The sequence below is a fragment of the Ochotona princeps genome, chromosome 27 (genome assembly GCF_030435755.1).
Source record: "Ochotona princeps isolate mOchPri1 chromosome 27, mOchPri1.hap1, whole genome shotgun sequence".
Lineage (NCBI taxonomy): Eukaryota > Metazoa > Chordata > Mammalia > Lagomorpha > Ochotonidae > Ochotona > Ochotona princeps.
The window spans coordinates 25,495,243-25,522,708 of NC_080858.1; the positions used below are offsets into that span (position 1 = coordinate 25,495,243).

The following is a 27,466-nucleotide window of genomic DNA, read 5'->3' on the forward strand; positions in this document are numbered from 1 at the left end:
GGGACTGCACACCCTGCTTCCGTTCCCAGGACCGTGCCTAGAATGCTACACTGCACGCGAGTTGGCTAACAGAAAGGAGACCACTACAAGCAAAGCTACATCCAAGACGCACATTGAGCTCAACAGCAGCTCGTGTACTACCACTCCCCCTGGTGGTCGGCAGGACCGGGGGTTCTGCGGGATGTTTCCACGTAGACCTCTGGCCTTAGCTCCAAGGCCGGGTCATCTGCGTCGGCTGGCCCTGTATCAGTTAAATGGTGTGGACTTCTGAGGCCATGGCTTTAGGACAGGGAAGTGCTCTTGTAATGCCAGGCTAAAGTGTATGAGTGCCACTTCTTGTTATTTTTTTTTAAAGATTTATTTATTTTTGTTTCAAAGTCAGATATACAGAGAGGAGAGACAGAGAAAGATCTTCCCTCCGATGATTCACTCCCCAAATGGCCACAATGGCTGGAGCTGAGCCAGGAGCTTCCTCCGGGTCTCCCACACGGGTACAGGGTCCCAAGGCTTTGGGCCGTCCTCGACTGCTTTCCCAGGTCACAAGCAGGGAGCTGGATGGGTATAGGGCTGGCAGGATTAGAACTGGTGCCTATATGGGATCCCGGCATGTCAGAGGCAAGGACTTTAGCTGTTAGGCTACTGTGCCAGGCCCATGAGTGTCACTTTTTAAAAAAAAAAAAATTTATATACTTACTAATTTTACGAATGCCATTTCTTAAAGAGAACTGTGAGACAGTTCTCTGCCCTGGTGAACAGCCTGATGTAGACAACAGCCAAGTCGCTGTGCTGTGTGTGTGACATGTCCTCGGACCACAGGTTGTGCTGTCCCCCTACCCCCGTGACTCACCCCCAGGGGCTGTCCTGGCGTCCACGTGTTCTGTTTCCAAGGAGTAGCCTTCCTTGCCCTTGGGTATTCTTGTCCTTCTGCTTTTGAAAAATGACCCGTCACATCCTATAACTCTCTTTCCATCCTGCTCAGCTGTTTGGCAGTAATAATGGGCCTGGATTTTTTTTCTACGCTCACTGTTGCAGGCCTGGGTAAGTGGGAGTGGGGACAGCGTGTGCCTGTTAAGAAGCCACAGCACGATGGTCCTGGACACAGCATAGCAATGTCTACCAGTGGACTGACTGACACTTCAAACCCTGTGTCAGCAAGTTAAGACTCCCTAAAACTGGCAGGTGGCAGACCAGGAAAGCAAAATAAAGGGCTAGGAACATTAAAGCTTCTTAGTGACAGCATTTTGTATGCAGAAGCTACATTATACTTTAGGCAATAAAGATTTTTGTTTCAAGGTTAGTATGCAATCAACTTGGAAAAGCCAAGTGTTTTCCTTTTCATTATCCTCATTTTGTGTATCACGATCACTAACATTTTAGGAAAGCATCTAACAAAAACTCTAAAGTCAACTTTGTGTGATACAAGGTTTACCGTGTCTTCTTGTGTGATTCACTGTGTTTTATAATAAGCTCTGAAAAACATCAGCTTTATCTCTGAAAGGAATGTGGTTAAGAGGAACCTGCTGCTGAAACCATACTTGACATTCATGAAGCAGTGCTGAACATGTACCCCAAGCCAGGCTCTGCACCTCTTGCACTTTAACATTGGTATAAGCATTTCCAGTAGCTGGGGCTGCGTTCCTAGCATGGTAGAGCAGTGTGATCTGCAAGCAAGTGAAGGCAACTTATGACTTAAAAAAAGAAAAACTAAATTCCATACCAGTCATCTCTGCCCATTGTTCTAGTCCCACAGTGCAGTACCACTAGCTTCCTTTTTATCTCTATAAAGATGTATTTATTTGAATGTCAATGCCAGAGAGGAGATCTTCCATCTGGGTCACTCCCAGAGAGCCACAGAGATGAGGGCTGAGCGGAGCTGAAGACCAGAGTGGGAGCTCCACCCAGGTCTCCCACGTGGACGAGGAGGACCAAAGACTCGGATCACCTTCTCATGTTTTCCCAGGCCGTTGGCATGCAGTTGGATAAGGAGCAGCGGGAACTCAAACTTGTGCCCATATGGGATGCCAGGGTCACAGACAGGGGCTTCTCCCTCTGGGCCACAGTGCCAGCCCAGAGTTCTATATTATGGAAAGAGTTTTTTCTGGGAACAGAGCCTACACCTGACACTGGACAACAGAACACTGTTCTACACCACACTCCTGTCCAATACTTCCTATGAAACATACCCTTTCCTTGGGTCCTACAAAAGGTCACAGAAACCCTCATAAAGAAATCTTACCGGTAAGAACAGTGAAGGTTCACGCTTAGTAAAAACAACGCAGTAATTAGGAAATTCATGGGACGGACATTCGCTCCCGACATCCTAGGGTCAGACAGGATTCTTATCCTAGTTAGAGGCATGGGTGAGTGTCTGTGATGAAGATCTGTTCCCACCTTCATGTCCGTACAGGTCATCATGCCTCGCCCAAGCCATGCCCATTTTCCAGCAGGCGCTTCTCTCCCGTGGCCAGCTCCGACAAGTCCTGAACGCCCTGCCAGTCACCTGCTCCTCACCAGGTGCAATACCTGGCAAGCATTTAACTTTGACTTGAAAATTAGAATATTCTCCCCATTACATTAACTTTTAATTTTTACTATCACCAAACAAATATATAAAACATCTGAAACAAGAAAACGAGTAACACCAAAAAAAACTCATGTTTTAAAAGAACATAACTCAACCGGTGGGTTGGTATTCCACTGGAGTATCTTAAGTAAACACAATTTTTAATTTTTCATTTAACACAACTAAAGAATGAGGTATATAAATGTTTTAATCACAGACTTTTACTGTATGCAATTAACTGTATTTCACAACTAGCATCTTACAAAAAAAACACAGTACCATTGTGCCCGTAAAAAGTACTGTAATTAAACAGAAAATTACATCGCCACGCGAAACCACCAAAGATCACAAGTGCCAGGGTCTACAGCTTTATTTTTTTCTTGAAATGTTATCATGGATTTTAAATGATATTTTATATCAAGTTATATCTTAAGTTCATTTGTATTTCAGAAGTCTCCCATAGATGAACATATATTGAACAAAAGATTTTTAAAAAGTAGGAGACCCTAGAAGAATTTAAGAACCGTGTGGTTTCCAGGTTGGATTTGCAAGTACAACATAAAAAACCCTCACTTAGTTGTAAACAAAAAAGCAAAAATCTGTAGTCATAAAAATATTTTATTGGTAATTTTACATAAGAGTGATTGGGGCTCTCACTACTGCTCTGTTTCAGCGTAGTGATAAATGTAGAAATTGGCAGCTGGATCTGAAAGTGGGATTCTGTGACCTTCCTAAGAGCTGTCAGACTCACTGAGAAGCCAACTGGACTGATCCAACAGTCTTTCTTTGCAGTTCTGGGCGGCAGTCCCCATTTCTGTACTAGACTCGTGCTTCTGTGACCCTGGTGAGTCTGGGGCAAGTGTACAATGATAGAATTATCACCAAGTTAAAGCTTTCCCAAAATTGCAGCTTTCAAAATATGGCAAGACTATTTTATTTTCTGTTTTGCCAAGTTATTATGATTACTTCAATTTTAATGTTTTATATAATACAGAAAATACCAGTGTTCAATGACAACAGCACTAAGCCTGAATCACAAAGCGAAATAATCGATGCTTTATTGTTTACTAGTCTGCTAGTAAACATTACAATAAATGAATGTTTTGAAAAATAAGCAAAACAAACAAAAAACATAAAGCCAGAAACATAATTCAGGAACAATAATTTAGTAAAATGTGTCAAAAACATTGGCAAATGTTCATACAAATTCTTTATTTAATAAGTTTTCCTATTTAACCACACCAAGTACCAGCAGGTGTATTTAAGAGAAGAGCCATTAAGAAAATCCTGTTGTAGCAATAGTTGGTTAAGTTGATCTTTGACTTGTACACATATAACTATTTGTCTCACAATTTTCAAGTAATACATATTTAGGCAGCTTGCACTATGTTATAAAAAATTTAAATTCGTTACATGCCAATAGTAGAGAATTCAAGAATTATGTGTTAGAATTCACTAAACTAAAAGTGAGAATAAATTTACCAATAACACTGCATAAGGAGTTGTCCGACCACATCCTCACGGCACTTAACTGCAGAGATGGAAATGTGAAGTCTTGGAAGACTGCAACAAACTGACAAACTCTAACAGATTTCCATTTTGTGTCACACTCAGATTACGGACTGTGCATGAACACGGTGTCATGAAAACGTGGTGCCTCTTGGCATCCTCCGCATCTGCAGGACAGGACAAGTGCTGAGCCTTCAGTGAGATTCTCCGTTGAGTGAGGAGGCTTCCCCTCGGGGCGAGGAAGACCTGGACAGCCCTCTCTCCGTGTTGTCGGAGCTCGAGCCGCTCTGGCTGTGCGCGTCTGCAGAGGCAGCACTGGACGCAGCCGGCGGCTTGGTTTTCTCTTTAAAGTCTGTAATGATGACCGTCAGATCGCCCACGGTCACTTCCAAATGCTGGGCACTACTCCGGTCCACATTTTTCAATCTGGGCCTGAACACAAAAATGATCATATTGTAAACTAGCTCTTCTCTATCCAATTTCTAAGCACATAATAAATTAAGAACTAGACGAAAGCGAACAAATGGAGGCTTCTGTTTAAAACGACTCACATGTAATGTAACCAACCATAAAAATATCATTAAATGTTTCAAATTGCTAACATTAATCAACCAATTGCTCACAAACCTTCTTCAACACAAGAGAACAAGTCAACGAGCTCCTGGCGGGCTGCACATGCAGTCCCTCGTGTCTGTGCGGCAGGCTGGGGATGCCACAATGGAGGAAGAGGCGGAAGCTGAGGCTGGACCACTCCAGACCCGACCCACGGGCAGCCTCGAGGGGGCAGCATTCCGGCCCCGACGGCCCATGTACACTACTGTCCAGGGTGCAGAATACTGATGGATATCAAGGAGTTCTTTTTTGTGAAGAAAACAGAAAAGTTAAGCTGATGTTCACAGCCTCTGTGTTCAATTTCCAATCAGGAAGAACTGTCACAACACTTAGCAACCCAAGTGGCGAGATGGTTCACTCCCACTATGTGTGCATGCGTACATAAAGTACAAGAATTCTATGAAACACTTAGGCTTGGTGTGATGGCCCAATTAGCTAATCCTCCTCTTGGAGGCATCAAGATCTCATAAGGGCACCAGTTCATGCCCTGGTTGCTCCACTTCGCACCCAGCTCCCTGCCTGTGGCCTGGGAGAGCTGCTGAGGACGGCCCAAGTCTTTGGGACCCAGCACTGTGTGGGAGACTGGAGGAAGCTCCCGGCTCCTGGCTTCAGATTGGCTCAGCTCCGGCCATTGTGGTTATTTGGGGAATGAAGTAGTGGGTGGGAGATCTTTCTGTCTGTCTCCTTCTCTGTAAATCTACCTTTCCAATGAAAAACAATCTTTAAAAGTTAAAAATAAACTTGAAAAATAAAGATAAAACCACTTCAGATTTACCTGGTTTTCTTGTGACTGTTCTTTTTGCTAGTTGTCTCCTTTTCGCTTTTTTCTTTCTCTGCTTTCTCTCTCCTCTCTTTCTTGGACTGTGCAGGAGGTGCAAACTGCTGCGTGGCCTGCTGCGCAGCCAGCTGGGAGACGGGCCGGGGCTTCCTGCGCGCAGGCGAAGAAGAACGTTAAACTGTGACCCAGGAATGTGAACCCATCACGCTAGCAGGACACATGTGACGGTGATTTTCAAGGACAAGACACCCAATTTAGAAGATCCTGTACAACAAGAGTAGAACTGTGATAACAGTTAAAATTTATAGTCAAAACAGAACGCCACGACATAAATCAACACATGCCATTTTTTTTAAAGTGTGCATCAAATGCTCACAGGAAGGCACACATAAACAAGCAAGTTCTACCAATTAAACCCCAAAGTTTACACTAATATAGCATTTTGACTCAGCCTCCTCCTAATGAGGAAATGTCTAACCATTTGTGACAATGGCTATTTGATCTTTCTTTTAAAATCCTTGAGTCATTTAATAATATTTACTGAGTATAAAAATCCCTCTCTCCTTCCTGCTGACATCCTTGAAGGTCCTCCTTGCCGGAGCCTCGCTGAGGACCTGCTGGGTCCCCTGAGAGCACCCGCTCACGCCGCCCTGCAGACCTGGGCTGGCTTAGTGGCAATCTTCCACAGCAGCAGCACAGACAACGCAAGTACCGCCCCACGTCTCCTTTAGGCTTCTCCCCGTGCAAGGGTTCCCCTAGTGGCCAAAGTCAAGACCCCTCCAGCTTCAGGAAGAAATGAGAAAAGAGGTAAATGAGGAGAGTAAGACGAAATACAGCTTCAGTGTTGGGCTACAAACATCGCCAGCTTTTTTGCTGGAAAATCCTGAGCAAAAAAGAAAAACTGTGTGTTGTGTGTGTTTCTACAGCAACACAAAATAGAAAATAATAAGAAAATATTGCATAATCTGAGATTCAGCACTTGAAGGCCGGAAATTGCAAACAGTGGGCCAAACGAGTCTCCCGAGACAGAGGATGCACTCTTCCCAGAGTCCGTACCATCTGAAACACTGGAGGACAGCCAGGGAAAGACTGAGAAATCAGGGTTAAAGTTACACAAATCAAGTGTCATAGTAAAAACAAGGTAACTAGGGCAGGCGACTGGCACAGTGGTTAGAACACTGCTTAAGGTGCCCGCACTTCACACCGCTATGTTCTCCGCTTCAGCCTCCCACTGATGTGGACCTGGCGGGCAGCAGGTCAGGGCTCGAGCAGCTGGGTCTCTGCCATCTACATCAATGACAGGATCTGGCTTTGGTCTGGCTTTTCCAGCTGTGGCGGAATGAGATCTTGATCTCTGCCTTCCAAATAAATTATAATTTTAAACACATACATAGACACATAATGGCTGAATGTGCTAAGAAAATGAGCTTTAAAAACACATTGAGGCAGAGCGCCTCAGCTCACAAGGAGGGAGCGCTTAGCTGGCTCAGCCCTGCCCCAGGCTCTGACACGCAGGCGGTGGGCTGCAGCCCAGCGATAGGCACTGAAGACACGTGGGGGATACGCGTGCTATTGCAGAATAAATGTAACATGAAGAGGAGGGATACAGAGAGTGAAAAAAGGAAGGCTGGACAGGTGTGAAGGAACCTCACAATGAGAGCAAGGCGTCTGATTTACACAGAAATCATGGAGGTCCTGAAGAAAGGCACGTGTGGATTCTACAGAGATCAAGGCCTCGGCCTGGAGCAGAAAGGTCCTCTGGGTGAGGGTTGTGTCAGCAGCATGGCCTGCGAAGGCAGAATCGAGGGCCCCCCTCACTCCAACCTGCCGAACATCCTTGCCCTCTCGTACAGCTAACACGCCATCCAGAAAGCTTTAGTGTGACTGCCCTCCCGCAAGTTCTGTGCTGAAACCTAGTCACCAACATGATGGGAAGGGGAGCCTGCATGACTGGGGCCAAGCCCCAGACGACCGCCAGGGCTTTCACAGGCACCCGGACCTCACCTGTGTCCCTCTGTCCAAACTAGAAAAGCCACCCAGTGCACAGCACTGTGATGAATTCGCCCAGACAGAATATGGCAGCAACTCAAACACAAAGCGAAACCAGAGTGTGCGATGTTAGCACATTCTCTGGGGACACAGGGAGTGTGAGAATGGGCTCTGCTGTTTCTGGCTTCCTCTTATCAGCAGCAATATGAGCCCTAGCACCCGGCACAGCACTGACCCGTCACCAGACAGCCAACCCGGCACAGAGCTGACCATCACTAGACAGCCAACCCAGCACAGCACTGACCGGTCACCAGATAGCCAACCCGGCACAGAACTGACCATCACCAGACAGCCAACCCGGCACAGAGCTAACCATCACCAGACAGCCAACCCAGCACAGCACTGACCGGTCACCAGACAGCCAACCTGGCACAGCGCTGACCCGTCACCAGACAGCCAAGGAGCTTTGCTGTGGAACAAATGGCTGAGGCTCTTCAGGGTTAACGAAGGAGAAGTTTGTTAACAAAAGAGCTGCAACTGGCCTCTATGCTCAGGCCAGAGCCAACTACTCACTCCAGGGAACAATGGGAAGAAAACAAAGCACCCCAGAACTTCACTTCTCTCTTCAATGCGTTGGATTAGAGGGAGTAAGCAAGCTCCAAGCTGTGGCAAGATGACAAAGGTCTGTGCAGGCTGGTGCCTGATGAATGACAGCAGCCGCTCCGAGACGTGAAACCCAGCTGAGTCACTGCAGTCTCCTCCCACAACGGCAGTTTGAGTCTGCCCTCCATAACTCCACGACTCCGCCAGTGCCACTCACTCCTCTTGGTTCTGTCACTCCTGCCACCTCAAAACTTCAGGCAAAATGGATTTACAAAACTGTTATCAAATTAAACCAAATTATACGAAAGTGGCAAATATTTAAATTGCACCTTTTAAACTAGAATAGAAACCCTGAAGTTTCTACGAATTAGTAAGTTATCTCATGGCTATAACAACTAACTTTAGATGTATAAAATTTACTGGCATTTGCTTTTGTCAGTAAAAGCACATTTTTAAAGTAAAAATGAACATTCCTCCAGGCTTTCAAGACCTGCCACGTTCTGGAATGCAGGATGTTGCCTTCAGCATGACCAGGCATGCCCACCCTTCAGCAATGGCCTCCAAGTCAGGACCAGCCAGGACAAGATGCTACTGCTCAACGCCACACACCCACTTGCATGTAAGAAGGGAAAGCCCAAGGCCCACCCTCGACTCCTACAACACAGCTGCCACCAAGCTGCTGTTCCGCCCCACCTCTCCTTAGCATCACTTTCTCCTTTGTTTTGTTCGTAAATCTGGAAATGGAAGTAGGTTAGCAGTTTGATTTACCATATGAAACTACAAGGGCTCAGGCCCAGCACAGGGGCCTAGCGTCTAAATCCTCACTTTGCACGCACCAAGATCCCATATGGGTGCTTGTTCATGTCCTGGCTATGCCTCTTCCCAACCAGCTCTCTCTCTGTGGCCTGGGAAAGCCACTGAGGATGGCTCAAAGCCCTGGAACCCTGCACCCATGTGGGAGGCCCGGAAGAGGCTTCTGGCTTCAGACCAGCTCAGCTCCGGCCACTTGGGGAGTGAATCAAAGAATAGAAGATCATCCTCTCTGTCTCTCCTCCTCTTTGTATATCTGACTTTCCAATAAAAATAAAAAAGTCTTAAAAAAAACTATGTGGGCTCAAGTTCAACGGAGGATTTAGTTTTAAGTAAGTTAGGAATCAAGAATTCTTCTAAGTGATCTCTCGGTGGTGAGAATGAAGTTATCTATCATAAACACTCTCAAACAGGAAAGGACTCATTGGACTGGTCAGGGGAAACTGAGCAGGAGACAAGCTGCAAGACTGGCCCGGCCGCAGAAGGCAGGCCCTAGCATGGAGCTGGTGGAGGGGACTGAGTGCGCACAACCTTCACCCAGGGCAGAGTTCCAGGAGAGGGGTAAATGGACAGCAAGGCGGGAGGCCAGAGCTTGGTGGCAAGCCAAGAGAGAACCACCTTTTGTAGGAGGGCCGCGTGGACCTGACTGTGGACACCGTGGGTCGTGGACCCTGCGAGGGATCAGGAAAGCTGGCAAGGATGCCAAAGCGAGAGAGGGACAACGGTCTGACAGCAGCCACATCATCTCTGTACCTCCTGCTGGCAGCTGCCAGTTTTGTTATTTTTATTTATCAAAAATATCTCATACTGGTTCTTCCTTGCTTTCATAAATGTTTTTCTTTACTTTAGTTATATCTATTAACCTTGTTATCTTAGGTTCTGCTAAATGAGTGCTGCACAGCCATTGCATTCTCTTATTTTAACAAGGATTAGGCTGATTTGCACTCCATTATGACTGGTGGGCAACCCTGAAATGATCTGCCAGGTACACCTTTGGAGAGAAAGCACAAAACAGACATAATCATGCCTAAGTGGTGGGGTGGGGGGAAGGCAGGAGAGAAGGAAGGAAGGGGAAGGGTGAGGAGAAAACGGGGGGGGAGGGTGAGGCAAAGGGACTTGCCTGCGAGAGCTGGGCAGAGTTTGGCGCTTCAAGCCATACAATGCCGATTTCCCCATCAGAGAGGTTTCAAGGCCTGGCTGCTCCCTTCCCAATCCAGCTTGCTGCTAATGCACCCGGGAAGGCAGCGTGAGATGGGTGCAGAACAAGGGTCCTTGCCGCCCACCTGGGGGTCCACAGGGCCTAGATCCTGACTTCAGCATCAACTGTAGCCATTACAGCCATTCCGGGAGTGAGCAGGGGACAGATCGCTTCTTCCCACTCCATTCCATCTCTGTCTTTCAAATAAGTCAATCTTTTTAAAATAAATAAATAAATAAAAACTAGGGGTGAGGATTTCAACAACCAGTTAATGTGGATTCCTGAGTAAAATGTTTTTAGAAGCTTCCACATGGGTAAAAAGCCAATGTATATGGGCTGGATACATGAAATGTTAAACTATATCTTCTGTCTATCCCACCAACAAAAATTCCATGTACTACACATTGTAAAAATAATGCTTTAAGCTAGGCCGATCTCATCACAGTTTAACTCTGTCAAGTTAGACAAGCAACACAGATTCAAGAGCCCAATTAGAGAACCGATTCTTTTCGGAAAAGATTACAGACACTGATTACCACTCACAGTCCAGAAAGTAATCTCATGGACACAGCAGTACATGGCGAGCTGAAGCAACAGATGGCGTCTCAGTGAAGTCAAAAGGCTGACTAAACCCAATCCTATTGTGACTCTGTTGACCTACTGCTAAAAAGCCTAAACATCTCACTGAGGACAGCTTATTCAATCGAGAAGAAGACAGAGCGCCTAAGAGACAGTCAGATATGAAGCCATCCACTGGTTCATTTCCCAAATGTCCAGGATGGACAGAGCTGGGCCAGCCCAGAACTGGGCGCCAGCAACTGCAGGCTGGTCTTCCCAGTGCACTGCATACACCCTGGCCTCCCAGAAACATGCTGGTAGGAGGTGAGTAATTCGGAGCCAGACCCAGTGTCAAACCCAGGTACTCTAGACAAGGGACGGGGGAATTTTGTTTTTAAGATTTATTTACTTGAAAAGCAAAGTGACAGAAGGAAAGTGAGATCTTCCATTCACTGGCAATGAGAGCTGGGCTGAGGCAGCCTGCAAACAGGAGCTAGGAACCGCATGTTGGCCTTGCACACCCAAACAATTAATGCATCACCTGCCACCTCCCAGGCACATCAGAACATGAGCCGAGAAGCAGAGTGCTGACACTCCAACTGGCACTCTAGTTTGGGCTGCTGTTGTTCCAAGCTGAACTTGCTGTACCACAACACCATCCCTGGACACAGGCACCTTCATCAGTGTCTTAACAATGTCAGACACCCACCCAAGGACAGAGCTTGCCAGAAGCCAGCTGTTTTGACAAATCCCTTAATCCTGTATGTGTGTCAGGTATGAGGTAAGGTGCTGGACTTCAGCCCTGAAAAGTCATGGTTCCCGTCCTCAGACAGAGATCGCATGAATATAAGTTACAGCAACATTTGTGCAAGCAGTAAGAAGGAGGCTGTGAGATATGATGTGAACACACATAAGGAGGACTTTCATTCAAGTTGAATTTCTCAGCACACCGAGAAAGAACAGACATCTCTACGCGTGCCCCTGAGTCTTTATACACTGTAAGTCGCCCTAGTCTACCTTCTGTAGAGAAGCAAAAATAATGAAAGAGTAAAACAACCTCATTAAAGCTGTACTGACCCTAACCTGCAGTAACCCTGCTTTCATCGCACAATCATTTGGTCCTCGAGTTGCACACGGCAGCGACTCCAGCTCCTGACGCACTGTAGTCTGCTCGCTTCCACCTGCCCTTGCACTGCAGCCATCAAACACTTTACTTTTAAAACTTTGATGGCTCATAATATTTTTTAAGGATTTATTAATTTTTATTACAAAGTCAGAAATACAGAGAGGAGGAGACATAGACAGGAAGATCTCCTGTCTGATGGTTCACTCCCCAAGTGAGCGCAATGGCTGGTGCTATGCCGATCCAAAGCCAGGAGCCAGGAGCTTCCTCCAGGTCTCCCACACAGGTACAGGGTCCCAAGGTCCTGGGCCGTCCTCAACTGCTTTCCCAGGCTACAAGCAGGGAGCTGGATGGGAAGTGGAGCTGCCGGGATTAGAACCAGCGCTCATATGGGATCCCAGCACGTTCAAGGCGAGGACTTAAGCCACTAGGCCAACGTACCGGGCCCAGTGGCTCACAATTTTTTGAACAGAAGTCAATTTTGTTTTTCTTCCAAAATTAACATTTACATTTTTTGGGAATGTCCACAGATGTGCTCAGCATCTATTCATGACGTAACCAGCTCAGGCAAAGTTTTGTATCAAGTACAGAAAAAAGAAAAATCTCACCACATACCCTTAAGGTGACCTGAGTTCTTGTTGCAGAGCATTGCATAAAATACCCTTCCTGTGCCACAGCAACCTGTGACAAACCACATGCCTTCTGGTCACAGACACATCTGTGGGAAGAACTGTGCCAGGGTGCTTCACCTGCAGGACAGTGCCGGCTCTTCCTCACGCATCATTCCCAGCATCAGCACAAGCTGACAGCTACCAGCCTCTGTGTTCATCTGACTGGCCCAGCAGCTATGAGATAATGTCAGATCACTTTTCTCCTCTTTGTCATGGGCAGACGGTGAAAACTTGAATTCTTACATGTCAATGAAAGCTAAAAATTGATACAATTTAAAAATTTTATCAGCTTTTTAAGTGATTATGATTTTTTATTATTTTGGTCTCTTTTATACTGTTGGGAATAAATGATTGGTAAATATTAAATAATTCCAAGGATGATAAAAATAAACTATTTCAAGGTATAATAAAATCAATAATTATACTGCTAGATCTATAAAATTCCCCAAAATATCCAAATGAGAATTGCATAAACCATGTCAATTCTCTGCTTTTACTTTGAAGATGTCAAGAAAAAAACATGAAATACCAATGTTTATAAGTAAAACTGCTCAAAAAGGAAATCAAACACTAAAACTGGGTCCAATTTAGGAACAAAAACCATTTATCTATAATTATTTCAATGTTGAAGAACACAAACAGCATAAACCAGAAGTTGCAATTCCTTTCCTTTCGTTGTGTTACTCCAGGTCACTCCAATGTCCTGCGGCACACAGATGGGACTCTCTTCCATCTACCAGTTCCTACCCTGAACACTTCCGGCAGTTGGGCAGGTCATGGCAAAGCCAGGACAAGACAGTTGTGGGGAACACCCACGCGGATGGCTACGCGGATGGATCCCAGGGTGGCATTACCAGGAAGCTGGGATCAGAAACAGACGGGAATTGAACCTGGGCATTCTGCTATGGGACACAGCCATCCCAAGCAGGTGCTAAAGACTCCACGCCATACACCTGCCCGCACTGTTTTCAGTCACTGAACATTCTCACTCATCTCCTCCTCAGCACCATTTCTCGGCCACATTCTGTATTCTCTTCTGAAACTCCAACCACGCCTGCGCTGCAGCTGCTCAGCACACCGGCTAAGGCATCCCAGTCTTTCCCTTCTCATCTCCCTGGGCCATTCTGGAAGAACTCCCATTTTAGCTCCAAATCAAAAACTTCTCGACTATGTCTGATTGGTTTTATCCACATTTGGAGCAATGATAGCATTTTTCATTTCCTAGATTTCAACTGGTTAAATATTTGTATATGTTTATTCTTAAATAATGGTTCAATCATGAGAAATGTCTTAATCATAAAAGGAACTAGAGAGACTTCAGGTTAAAACACCCGCGGATGAAATGTTCCTTGCACAGGCCTCTATTATAAATTAGTTCTTCTTTCGTGAACAATGAAGTTGCTTCCTGAGGAGTTCATGGGGCTGCTGTTCTGCCAAATGCTACTCTGCTGGGCCTGCCTGCGTTAAGACATGGAAAGATCAAGTTCTTTTATCCTCACTCTGATATTACAGAAACAAAAGCACAATATGGTGCTTTTTAAAATAGCTTATTCCCTGATTTTTGTTTTGTTTCGTTTTCCTAATTTCAAAGCCACAGAACCGTTGCAAGCAAATGAATACCCACATACCTCTCAGGTGAATTCTAGATGCGTAACCTTCACCACACTGGCTTGATGGCGCCTTGCTTCTCCCTTCACATATGCAGATATACACCATAGCTTTTTTCCTGAACCCACTGCTGGATTCATTACGACCCTTTACTTTTGAATATGTCAGCACGTATCTCCCAAGAACTAGGGCATCCTCAGGATCACTATAACATCACGATGCCAAAGAAGCCATGAGAGCCACACAGATATGTATCAGCACATTCAAAACTAGTGCTTACCTCAGCTCATGCGATGTTCTGTATCTTCGTTTCTCTGACGACACCATCTGAACTGGTGCGCTACTTAAAGACGATAGTCATCTTGGCTAAAGCCTCACTTGCATGAGCTGGGATCCCATATGGGCACCAGTTCATGTCCCAGATGCTCCACGTCCCATCCAGCTCCCCGCTCATGGCGCCAGGAGAACAGGAGAGGATGGCCCAAAGCCCTGGGACTTTGCACCCACGTGGGAGACTGGATGAAACTCTCGGCTTCCAACCAGCTCAGTTCTAGCCACTGCTGCCATTCAGGAAGTGAACCAGCAGATGAAGACATCACTGTCTCTCCTCTCAATAAATCTGACCTGTCTTTCCAATAAAAGTCAAAAATCAAAAAAAAAAAATCTTAAAATGACAATTGATCCATCAAAGAGCATTTTCCTCCTTCCATGTTCTTATATCAGACTCCATTTACCGCTTCATCAAACAAATATTCTTGAAAACAAGCGTTTCTGAGGCCAGTGCCTACAAGTGCTAACATCCCACATGGATGGCAGTTTCACTTCCAGCTGCTTGCTCCACTTCTGATCCAGCTCCCTACGGGTGGCCTGAGAAGGCAGAGGAGGACGGCTCAGAAGGGGCCCTTGTGCCCATGTGGGAGACCAGAAGAAGGAGGAAGCTCCCAGTCCCTGGCTTCAGATCGACTCAGCCATGGTGATTACGGCCACCTGGGTAGTTAACCAGCAGATGGAAGATTCTCTCTCTCTCTCCCTCTCCCCAATCCCCCCTCCCCCACCCCCTCTCTCTTTCTCTCTCCCTCTCCCCCACCTCTCTCTCTCTTCCTCTCTCCCCCACCTCTCTCTCTCCCCACCCTCTCTCTCTCCCCACCCCTCCCTCCCTTCCTCTCTCTCTCTTCCTCTCTCTCTCTCTCTTCCTCTCCCTCCCTCTCTCTCTCTCTCTCTTTCTCTCCCTCTCTCCCTCTCTGTAAACTGGCCTTTCAGATAAAAGTAACCTATACTAGAAAACACAAGCTGAAAATGAATCATCTTAAAGTGTAAGCCATTCCAATTAACACTCTTCAAACTATACTCCCTTTCTGTCACACAAGTTCATAGTATATATTAAGTAACTAGAATTTCACTGAATCATCTTAAAATTTCAAAATTTTATTTTTCTGTTACTGCAAAGAGAGAGGAACAAAGGGAGAAGGAGCTGTCACAGCTGCTAGTTCTTTCCCCAAATCTCCAATACAGCTGGACTGGGCAAGGTCACAGCCAGGAGCTCAGAACTCCATCAGTCTTGCTCAAACACTCCGCACCACCTGCTGCCTCCTAGCTCCCAGCAGGAGGCGGTCAGGAAACACAAGGACACAGGAGGCCCAGGCAGCAGTTCGCCGAGTGCATCACAGCATCTGCCCCCCACCAGCATCTAAGGGAAAAGCACTGCTTTGATAAAAATAATATAGTGCAACGGCACTTATGAGGCAAGAAAGGCCTGTTCCACAAATGAAAAAACTGATTTAAGTACACTCAGAAATCTACATGAAAAATTGATACTTCCATGGGTATAATTTAATTTCAGTCACTGATGTTTGAAATAGAATAAGAATTTTTTTTAAGATTTATGTATTTTTATTGAAAAGACAGATATAACAAGAAGGAAAAACTGAGAGAAACATCTTCTGCCCACTGATTTAGCCACCAGGCTTTCATGCCAGGACCTCGAGTAGGAATTTTTAAAACCATAGAATTGGACCAGGGCCATAGTGGCTAAACCCTAGTGGCTAAAATCCTCAGCTTGCACACACTGGGATCCCATATGGGTGCCAGTTCATGTCCCAGCTGCTCCACTTCCCATCTAGCTCCCCGCTTGTGGCCTGGGAAAGCAATCAGGGAAGCCCAAAGCTTTTGGATCCTGCACCCCCATGGGAGACCTGGAAGAGGCTCCTTGCTTCAGATCGGCACAGCTCTGGCTGTTGTGGCAGCTTGGGGAATGAATCAGTGGACAAAAAAAAAAAAATCTTCGTGTCTCTCATTCTCTCTGTAATTCTGACTTTCCAATAAAAAATCTAAAAATTAAATAATCCTTTAAAAAATATAAAATTCTACCCTTGCTTTCAAAGAATATACAAGCTTGAGAGTTATACACACATGTTTAAATGAGCAATGCAACCTGGAGGTAGTATGGAAGTCTAAACTGTCTACAGATAACTGTAAGCACCACTGCGCAGAGCAAGCATCAGGCTGCTGGGGACTGCACAAAGTACACACGTACACAACCTCACAGACAGCCCACTCTCTGCCGAAGCTGGCCTGATGAAGAGGCTGGCATAACCATACTGAAAGAAGGGACAGAACAAGAAAATGGGAAACCAGAAACCAAAGCACACAAACGGCAGCCATCCCTGCCAAACCAAACGTTCCAAAGTAAAGAGATCAATGCTTGGTGGGGGTGACGGGACCGGCTGTGAGAGCCTCCAACCCCCAGGAAGCAAGCGAGAACGTTACACAACAGCAGTCACGGAGTACCACTGTAGACGCCCCTGTTACAACTGCCCTTCTAAAGGTGGGACTGCAGTGCTCACTTCGGCAGCACATAAAAAAAATTTAAAAAGCCAGTTGTAGTAATGGGATGATGGCAATGTCCAAGGAGTGAGAGAAAAACAAGAACCCACCATCCTCACACCGACAGGCCGACTCAACACACAGACACCGCGACCCTCACACCGACAGGCCGACTCAGCACACAGGCGCCCGATCTTCACACCGACAGGCCGACTCAATGCATTATCTGATGTCTACAGACCAGAGAGCTGAACCTGAGCCCATTATCCCACACCTCACAACAGTAAACACGCCCACCACAAATAGGGAAGTGGTAAATATTACTGCACTATAGTCTAAACTATTTTTTCAGTGTACCTTCAATGAAGCTAAAAGTTGGTACACTGAAAACTTTATCATGAAGAGGTACTTTCAAACTGCCCTTTCTGTCCAGCACAGATATGCTAAGAGAAGCCCACAAAATTTGGAATACAAATTCTATAGCTCTAGTATTTGTTCCACTAAAACCACCACCATAAAAACATTTATGAAAGAATTCAACATACAGCCTTACTGTAGACCTATTATATTATCTACCAAAAGCTAGTAAACATAATTTTTAAAAACCGGGACTGTGTAAACACCACACTTTAAACCCACTGTTTTCTGTGTCGATTTCTATCATCAACCATCTGACAAGTCCCACAATCCTTATCACACACAGAAGAAGCCTTCCAGACAACTTCCATTCTTTCCGAGAGCAGACACCTGAGCGACGTCCCGGTCCGGGGAGGGCAGACCACTTACCGGGCCCTGGGGTTCTCCTATTGGGTCTTTGCCCTCACAGATCCACTCTCGGCCTCGCCCGGCCCGAGCCTCTTCCTGACGGCGTCCTGAAGCTGAGGGGCAGGCAGCACAGACGCACAGGTCAGAGTGGGGAGAGAGGTGTGGGAGAGGCAGAGACATGCTTCAGCGCACTTGCTTACCTTCCTCAAATTGGACATTGCAACGGTCCCTTGGTCCTCGAGGCATCCCCAAGACTCCAGAGTGTGGATCTGTGGAGATTACCCAATAGGAGAACTCCAGTTACTGGTAAGTGGTCCAGCTTCCGCTTGTCTAGCAGAGTAAGAGGGTTACTGAATTGCATTTGAGGTGACTATTACACGGAAAGCTACGGGGAAAAGGGTTTCAGATTTCACGGACAACTATATACACACACCAAAGTCAGTCTGGAAACAACCTGCTAACTGTAACCTCACAGAAACTTCCGGTACCATCAAAAGGAAAAGAAAGTAACTTACTTCATTTTCACGCATTCACTGTGACAGCAACTATATTCTTGCATACAGAAATACCAGTTTTTAAATTACTCCATATCACTGAAAGATCATTTTTAATGCTGTTACATAAATAAGTAGCTATTCAAAATCTGTCTTTTCTGAACAAGTCATTATTGCTAAACTTCACTGAATTCTTTTTTTTTAAGATTTATTTTTATTGCAAAGTCAGATATACAAAGAGGAGGAGAGACAGAGAGGAAGATCTTCCATCCCAAGTGGCCTCAACGGCTGGAGCTGCGCCAATCCGAAGCTGGGAACCAGGAGCTCTTCCGGGTCTCCCACACGGGTGCACGGTCCCAAGGCTTTGGGTCATCCTCGACTGCCTTCCCAGGCCACAAGCAGAGAGCTGGATGGAAAGTGGAGCTGCCGGGATTAGAACTGACGACCACATGGGATCCCGGTATGTGTAAGGCGAGGACTTTAACCATTATGCCATCGCGCCAGGTCCAACTTCACTGAATTCTAATTTGGGAGTCACAATGGCAGGCAAAGAACCTATTAGACTTCAGATTAAAAGCATTAATACAGCTGCCACTCCTCAATTAGTGTAAAATAATGATCTGTCCAGGCAATCGGTAACCTAGTGGTTATGAAGCATGCGAAGACGCTCCCATCCAGAGCAGCTCTGAGGATGGTCGTAACGTAGATTACAGTGCCTGGTTCAAGTCCTAGCTACAACACTTCCAATTCGGTTAACTCCTCATGAGCACAGAGGAAGTGAACGGAGTGGCTCCTAAGTGCTCGGGGAATGACCTCTCTCCATCTGTCTCTTTCAAATGCAAAGAGAATTTAAAAAACAACCTTCTTAAACAGGTGTTCAGGTCCCACACTGAAAGGCTTGGCGTTGGCTCTTGGCTGTGCGTCCACACCTTGCTGTCACTGTAGAACCCTTGAGGCAGCCATGACAGCTCAACCGACCTAGCACCACACTAGACAGTCTGACTTCAGGCCAGCCCTCACCTCTGCAGGCACTGGGGAGCGGAGCAGTGGGTTGGAATTCTCTCCCAACTACATAATTTTAAAACAAATATCTGGAGCAATGGTTCAACTGGTTAATCCTCAGCCTGCAAGCGCCAGCATCCCATATGGGCACCAGTTGCTTGTCCAGCTGCTCTTTTCCTATCCAGCCCCCTGCCTGTGGCATGGGAAAGCAGTGGAGCATGGCCCAAAGCCTTGGGACCCTGCATCCATGTGGGAGACCTGGGGGAGGCTCCTGGCTCTTGGCTCCTGGGTTTAAACAGGTTATTGTGTGAACCAGCAGATGGAAGATCTTTCTGTCTCTCCTTCTCTCTGTAAATCTGGCTTTCTAATTTTTTAAAAGGTTTATTTTATTTTATTTTTATTGGAAAGGCAGGTTCTACAGAGAAGAGAGACAGAAGGATTTTCCATCTGATGATTCACTCCCCAGATGGCTGCAACAGCCAGAGCTGAGCTGATGTGAAAACAGGTGCCAGGAGCTTCCTCCAGGTCTCCCACGCGGGTGCAGGTCCCAAGGCTTTGGGTTGTCCTCAACTGCTTTCCAGGCCACAGGCAGGGAGCTGGGTGGGAAGTGGGGCAGCTGGGACACGAACTGGTGCCCATACGGGATACCAACACCAGGACTTTAGCCACTAGGCTACTGTGCCGGGCCCCACCTTTCTAATTTAAAATACAAGCAAATCAATAAAACTTTAATGACCATTTTCCATTTACTCACAATTCAGCCATACACATAGAGTATGTCAGGCAATGATCAGCTGGGTGGCCTGCTGGGTGTCGGCATCCTAGCAGTCCTGGCTGTTAGTATTTCAGCTTCCTGTGAGGCACCCTGCCGACCTCCCGGGAGGCTCAGTGGAGCTCTGGCTGCAGGCTTCAGCCTGCCCAGTTCCGCCTATTCTTGGCAATTGAAGCAAACCAGCAGATGGAAGGTCTGTCTCTCCTTTGTCATTTTACCTTTCAAAAAATAAATCTTCAAAATCATTTTTTTAAATAAAAATAAAAAAAGGAACAGGGGCCAGGACTGAGATGCGGCAGGTTAAGATGCCTCCTGCAGTGCTGGAATCCCAACGTGAGCCGGCTGCTCTGCCTCTGCTCCAACTCACTGCTCATGAGCCTGGGAAGACAGCACAGCATGGTGCCAGTCCTGGCGCTGCGGCTGCGTGTAAGACGTGCCAAGATGGCTTCTGGCCCAGCCCAGGGCCTCTGGGGTCATCTGGCAAAGCCAAAGGATACAAGAGCTCTCTCAGTAACTCTGACTTTCAAATAAACAACTTGAAGAATTAATTCACAGAAAAAAAAGTTTTGTTAAGATTTATTTATTTGTATTTTAAAGGCAGAGTTACAAAAAGAGAGGAGAGACAGAAAGAGAAAAAAAGAGATCTTCACTGGTTCACTCCTCAAATGACAGCAATGGTTGGTTGCAGCTGAACCAATGCAAAGCCAGCAGCCAATAGATTTTTCCAGATCTCCCATGGGGGTGCAAGGAGCCCGAGGACTTGAGCCATCCTCTTGCTGCCCTCCGAGACCACAAATGGGGAGCCAGATCAGAAACAGAGCTGCTGGGACTCAGACTAGGGCTCATGTAAGATGCCAACACCTCAAGAGGAGGCTTGGTTTACTGTGCCACGGTACTGGCAAAAAACAAAAACAAAAACAAAAAAACCCACAAAACTTAAAAAAAGAATAAATGGGATAAAACGTTCTATGGAATAATTATTCTACCCATAAAACAAACTCAAAACACTATCCTAAATACAACCTTATTTTCAATGTTGTTATGAGGTCATATTTGTTATTAGTATGATTTGATAGCATACCTGACAAGATTTTTGTTACATTTCTATTTTTAAGAGTAAAACCCGCCTTGGACATACTATGCGCATTTCTCCTATAAGTCTGACTCTTTAAAAAAAGATTTATTAATTTTAATTGGAAAGGCAAATTTATGGAGAGGACAGAGAAAAACTTCTATTCACTGGTTCACTCCCCAAATGCCAATGTGACCCCCGGAGCTTCCTCTGGGTCTCCTTTGTGGACACAGAGGTCCGCGGACTTGAGCCACCCTGCACTGGTTCACTCCCCAAATGCCAATGTGACCCCCGGAGCTTCCTCTGGGTCTCCTTTGTGGACACAGAGGTCCAAGGACTTGAGCCACCCTGCACTGGTTCACTCCCCAAATGCCAATGTGACCCCCGGAGCTTCCTCTGGGTCTCCTTTGTGGACACAGAGGTCCACGGACTTGAGCCACCCTGCACTGGTTCACTCCCCAAATGCCAATGTGACCCCCGGAGCTTCCTCTGGGTCTCCTTTGTGGACACAGAGGTCCGCGGACTTGAGCCACCCTGCACTGGTTCACTCCCCAAATGCCAATGTGACCCCCGGAGCTTCCTCTGGGTCTCCTTTGTGGACACAGAGGTCCGCGGACTTGAGCCACCCTGCACTGGTTCACTCCCCAAATGCCAATGTGACCCCCGGAGCTTCCTCTGGGTCTCCTTTGTGGACACAGAGGTCCGCGGACTTGAGCCACCCTGCACTGGTTCACTCCCAAATGCCAATGTGACCCCCGGAGCTTCCTCTGGGTCTCCTTTGTGGACACAGAGGTCCGCGGACTTGAGCCACCCTGCACTGGTTCCCCGGCCACCAGCAGCGAGTTGGATGGGAAGTGGAGCAGTCACAACACAAACTGGTGCCCACAGGGAATGCCGGCATTTTCAGGTAGATTAGCCAACTTAGCCATGGCGCCAGCCTCAAATCTAATTCTTACAATATTATAATTGCGTTATTTGGAAAGTTATTTACTTAAAACGCAGAATTCCAGAGAGGGAAGGACGGAGAGAGAGCATACACTTCCTTCTGCCTATGAGGGAGAAAATCTACTGAGTGCTGCCACCTGCTGGTTCACTCCCCACACAGCCACAGCCACAGCCACAAAGCTAGAGGGAAGCAGAAGCCAGGAGCTTCTTCCAGCTCTCCTGTGTGGCTGCAGGGACCCAAACACTTTGGCCACTTCCACTGCTTTCCCATGTGCATTAGCAGGTTGCTGGATGGGAACTGGAGCGGCCAGGAATAGAACTGAGGCCCACACGGGATGCCAGCTCTGCAAGTGGCACCTTAACTTACTACACCACAGTCCAGTGCATTGGTTTTTAAGTGACTATTCAAACCTCCACTTCCAATAGTAAGAGGAAAAAGAAAAACACATCACAACGGGGTCATCTCATTAACTTCTCTAATTCCCAATTAACTTCTAATTACTGAAGAGTAAGTACATGGCAGAAGGGTACACAGGCCTCTTGCTGACAGAAGAGAGGAGCAGGGATACAATTATTTTGCCTTAATGGCATAAGCTATTATAAAACATACCACTAAGAAGTAAATGATAGCTTCTGACTTTTATTTACAGCAAATTCAGCATGCATTTAGAGTCTAGTTTCATGAATTTAAAATAAAGCTAAAAAATCGAAGGCATCTCAAAGCATCTTGAGCAACTACACAAAGTCATAGATTCATCTAAAGGCTACCTGTTCCTGTGTAAACTCCTACCTCAAGCAGAACACATTTGTCACAACATCTTTAAAAAGAAAATGTGAAAATTTGAAACACTCTATTCAAAAATATTCTGGGAGCTGCCATGGCGGTGCGTAAGGGCTAGGTAAAGCCGCCGTCTGCTGCCAGGTTGCACGCTGCAGTCCCACGTCAAGTGCTGGCTGTCCCATTCCTGAGCCAGCTTCCCGCTAAAACACCTGGGAAAACTGTGGCGATGGACGGAACACTTGGGCCATGTTACCATGTGGGAGACCCAGAGTTCCTTGCTCCTCCTGGCTTCTGCGCGACCCAGCCCTGCCACTGAGGCCCCTGGAGAGGGAGCTAATCACGGACGGGAAGATCAATCAATCTCTCTCCTCTCTCTGTAAGTCTGCCTTCCAACAAAGTAAAACTCTGAACCATCAGATAGTACCACTACAGAAATTTGTTTTTCATGGTAGATCCTGTGCAGCGTAAGAAAAGTTAATACTATGATCAAACATGGTCAGGTGACAATACTGGCTCATGAACATGTTGTGTGTGTCTTCACACAGTCGTGTGCACAGAGGCAGACAGAAACACAGCTGAGCTGAGCCCCAAGTAATCAAAACAGGGTCAGAGAGAACTGCATCTACAGAGACAATCTCTCGCTCCCTTAGCAGCTCATCAAAGAGTCTAGGCAAATACGGAACCTCACAGGGCACAGGAGTTACCCACATATGAAATACACATCTATCAAAACTAGTGAGCTTCTGGGCCTCAGCTCCCTTTTCAAGAACACATACTTATCCTTCCCCTGGGGCCCCCGAATCAGACTCGTTTCCTAACCACATCGCTTCCCCTCACTTTCCTCTGTTCTCCCTTACACCGCCCTACACCCAAACAAAGAGCAGTACTACTAGATTGTAATTTAATCTAAAATCGAGATGCCAAAGCCACAGTCTTCTACAGCACAGGGAAACAAGGGAACTACTTCACCGGCCAGCTCCAAGGATTAAGCAGACCCACGTGGGTCGAGCATCAGCAGTCATGCCGGCACCTGGCCACCCAGGCAGCTGCTGACGTCCAGCTGCCAAGTGGAACCCCGCTCGAGGTGTGTGCCTGAGCACTGAGAGAAGCACCAGGGTCTTCAAATACTTTCTGGAAAATGTGAACCAGGAAAACACTAGGCACGGGTTTCAAAATTGGGGGCACCAAAATAAACTCACCTGTTACTTCCATTTTTTCCACAACTTTGCGCAAGTCCCCTCATACAGAGAAATTCTTAAGTTCACCCATCCTAAAGATTTGCCTTGTTTTTATTTGAAAGGCATAGCTGCAGAAGGAAGGAGAAACAAAGAATCCTCCATCTGCTGGCTCACTCCTAAAATGGATGTGAGAGCTAGAGCTGGCAGATCTGAAGCCACGAGCCAGAAGCATACTCCAGGTCTCCCACATGGGTTCAGGGGCCCAAGGACTTGAGCCAACTTCTATTGCCCACCCAGGCCATAAGCAAGGAGTCAGATCAGAAGCAGAGCAGCCAGACATGAACCAGCATCTGTATGGCATGCAGGCACTGCAGGCAGAGGAGTAACGTGCTATGCCACAGCACTGGCTCACTGTGTATGTTCATATTAACAGCATAATCTTTAAACTATATTCTTCGTATTTCAAGAAAAGGAAAACAATTATTTGGTGTAAATGACATTAGGAATTAGCTTATGAATAAAAGTACAAGAACAATGCTAAAACTGAATTGCAACAGGACTCATGCATCATCTTTCAAAAATACATGACTTGAAAACAGTGAAGCATTCTAGACAGCAGGTACTAAGTGAACCACTATCGTTATCATACCAACATATAAATCACCCATGGTGATTCTATAAAAATAAGCCATTATATTAACTTTTAAAACTCCCTCCATTGGAAGCACGGACACACATTTCTTATGTCCCAAAGCTGACCTTGCCAATTCACATCTGAGAGCAACAACTGCGGACAAATCCTACCAGGAAAGCATCATCGCTGGCGCCTGTGAAGGCATGGAGGGCTCTCCACTATCTGTCCAAGGAGGGGAGGAGCACGGGGGCCAGTCCCGCCCTGCCCGGGCCTGACCCCACATCCCAGCGCCTCACTTCTCTGCACAGGCGACATGGAAGTGGCCTTCCTGGGGCTGCTGACCACCGCCCAGGAGACAGTGAAGGACCTTCCCTCAATGGAGCCCAGAGCAGGTGGGGGCTCTGGCACCCCTGGACCACCGCCTTGAGGAAATAGAAACAGCACACTTGCAACAGTAAAATAAATCCAACCGCATTTTCAAGGGCTGCATTAATCTTCAAACCCACTGTCAGAATAATACAGGCAAGCTTTCCTAACATAATAAAAGTCAAGGTCGCCTCAAGTCAGCCCCGTTACCGTAGCGACTGCAGAGTGGCACTGAAGGCTTCACTCACTTCCCTTGAAGGGAATGTTACTTTTTAAAATTTCTGATGAATCAATGACTTCTACAATTATCTACTTCTTTCTTGGAGAAACAGATAAATAGAGGGTCCCATCCCTTGGCTTACTCCTCAAATGCCTGCAATGGCTGCCGTGGGTTGGGGGCGAAGTCAAAAGCCAGGAATTCAAGCCAGTCCTCAGATGTCCAACCATGTGAGCAGGCGTGCTGCCTCCAAGCCTCTGCATTAGCAGGAAGCTGGGGTTAGAAGCCAAGGCTGGGGCCGGGCGCGGTAGCCTAGAGGCTAAAGTCCTTGCCTTGCATGCGCTGGGATCCCATACAGGCACCAGTTCTAATCCCGGCAGCTCTGCTTCCCATCCAGCTCCCTGCTTGTGGCCTGGGAAAGCAGCTCAAGATGACCCAAAGCCTTGGGACCCTGCACCCGCGTGGGAGACCTGGGGGAGGCTCCTGACTCCTGTCTTTGGATCGGTGCAGCTCTGGTCATTGCAGTCACTTGGGGAGTGAGTCAGCAGATGGAAGATCCTCTTCTCTCTGTATCCGACTTTCCAATAAATAAATAAATAAATAAACAAATAAATAAATAAACTTTTAAAAAGGAAAAATTTAAAAATAATAAATCAAAAAAAGGAAGCCAAGACTGGGTATTGAACCCAGAATCTCCTACATGGGACAGAACCATCTCAATCTAACCTGTAATCCAACACTTGCCCCAGAATAAGCAATTCTTTTTTTATTTTTTTTAAGATTTATTTATTTTTATTGCAAAGTCGGATGTACAGAGAGGAGGAGAGACAGAGAGGAAGATCCTCCGTCCGATGATTCACTCCCCAAGTGAGCGCAACAGCTGGTGCTATGCCAATCCAGAGCCACGAGCCAGGAGCCAGGAGCTTCCTCCAGGTCTCCCACACGGGTGCAGGGTCCCAAGGCTTCAGGCCATCCCCGACTGCTTTCCCAGGCCACAAGCAGGGAGCTGGATGGGAAGTGGAGCTGCTGGGATTAGAACCGGTGCCATATGGGATCCCATCATGTGCAAGGCAAGGACTTTAGCCACTAGGCTACTATGTCAGGCCCAGAATACACAACTTTTAAATGGCAATTTCTTGTTACATTTTTCCATGTTCTTGTTAAGTATTCTATGTTAAGATAACTAATTCGCTTCCACGTCCACTTGAGAAGTGCCCATGAAACTGAAATGCCACACTGTTAAAATCTTGTCTGCAATTCCATGAATGACCTTTTCTCATGGCAGCATGCTTCAAGGCATTAATAGCAGTAATACACAAACTCATTATGTGTGAATTAACGCCCATGGTGCAGCAAAGCCAACATGTCAGAACTATCAAAACCATCAAATAACACCCTCACAACGCTCTTCCCCACATCGGCTCTAAGGCATCATCAAATGACCATCCCTCCCTGATGTAGCTTGACAGCAGGGAGCATGCCTTACCGTCTGCCCCCAGCACACACACACACACACACACACACACACACACACACACACCTCGGACACAGGAAAGAAAGAGGAAGGAAAGAACTGAGGTATTTTTCCCACCCACCTTCTTCCTCACCTCAATCCTTTCCACCCTAGTAAGAGATCGACATGTGTATCCCTTCCAACTACGTAACGATATTAAAAGTAAAATCAAAAAATTTAAAAAAGAAATGACGGCTCTCTCTGGATCCTTGCTCTTCACACAGCAGCTCTGGATAGAGCTCCCAGTCCCCAGCTTGGGCTCAGCTTAGCCCTGGCCTCCTCAGGCACTCACACGGTGACCCCCTAGATGGGAGCATCCTCTTATCTCTCAAGTCAATAATTCCTCAATTTTAAAAACAAGAAGTAGAAAACAGTTTGAGGCAGTAGCAGAGTCCGAGCAGGGCCTCTGCAGTCCAGCCCAGGCATTCCCAGTGCCTACTGAGACAGACTTGGGGACATTCATGAACAGCATCACTACCATCGTCAAGAGCACCACTGTTCACATTCATTCATCAACACAAAGTCACATGGATATAAATGGCAAGATGAATAGGAAATGTTCCTGGACCAGTGGTACAAAGGAGACAACTCATGGCAGGGGGATAGAGAAACAAAATCAAAATATGCCCTCAAAGCCTTATAAACAGCCAATCACTTAGAGCAGAAACATTCCAAGAGCCTGAGGGCACTGACTCTGGCAGAGGGGAGACAGTATTTCTTTCCTTTCCATTTCTTTCTTTTTCTTTTTAGCATCTGCTTGTTTTGCTTGAAAGTCAGAGTTACAGAAAAGGGGCGACAGAAAAACCGAGACAGAAAGCTCCTCCACGCATTAGTTCACTCCCCAAATGCAGCAAGGGCCAGCGCTGGACCAGGCCAAAGCCA

At 46.6% G+C, this 27,466-nt stretch overlaps 1 protein-coding gene across 1 annotated transcript in view; it reads right to left on the reverse strand.

Annotated features, from left to right (window-relative positions):
- Window positions 1–2,766: 2,766 nt before the first annotated feature.
- Window positions 2,767–27,466, reverse strand: part of YAF2 (YY1 associated factor 2) — a 36,719-nt gene continuing 12,019 nt past the window's right edge. Inside the window, exons 3-4 of the mRNA XM_058656129.1 lie at window positions 5,460–5,612; window positions 2,767–4,504 (exon numbers count right to left, since the gene is read on the reverse strand). Coding sequence (XP_058512112.1) covers window positions 4,267–4,504; window positions 5,460–5,612 — 391 coding nt within the window. The 3' untranslated portion in view covers window positions 2,767–4,266. The remainder of the gene's footprint in view (window positions 4,505–5,459; window positions 5,613–27,466) is intronic.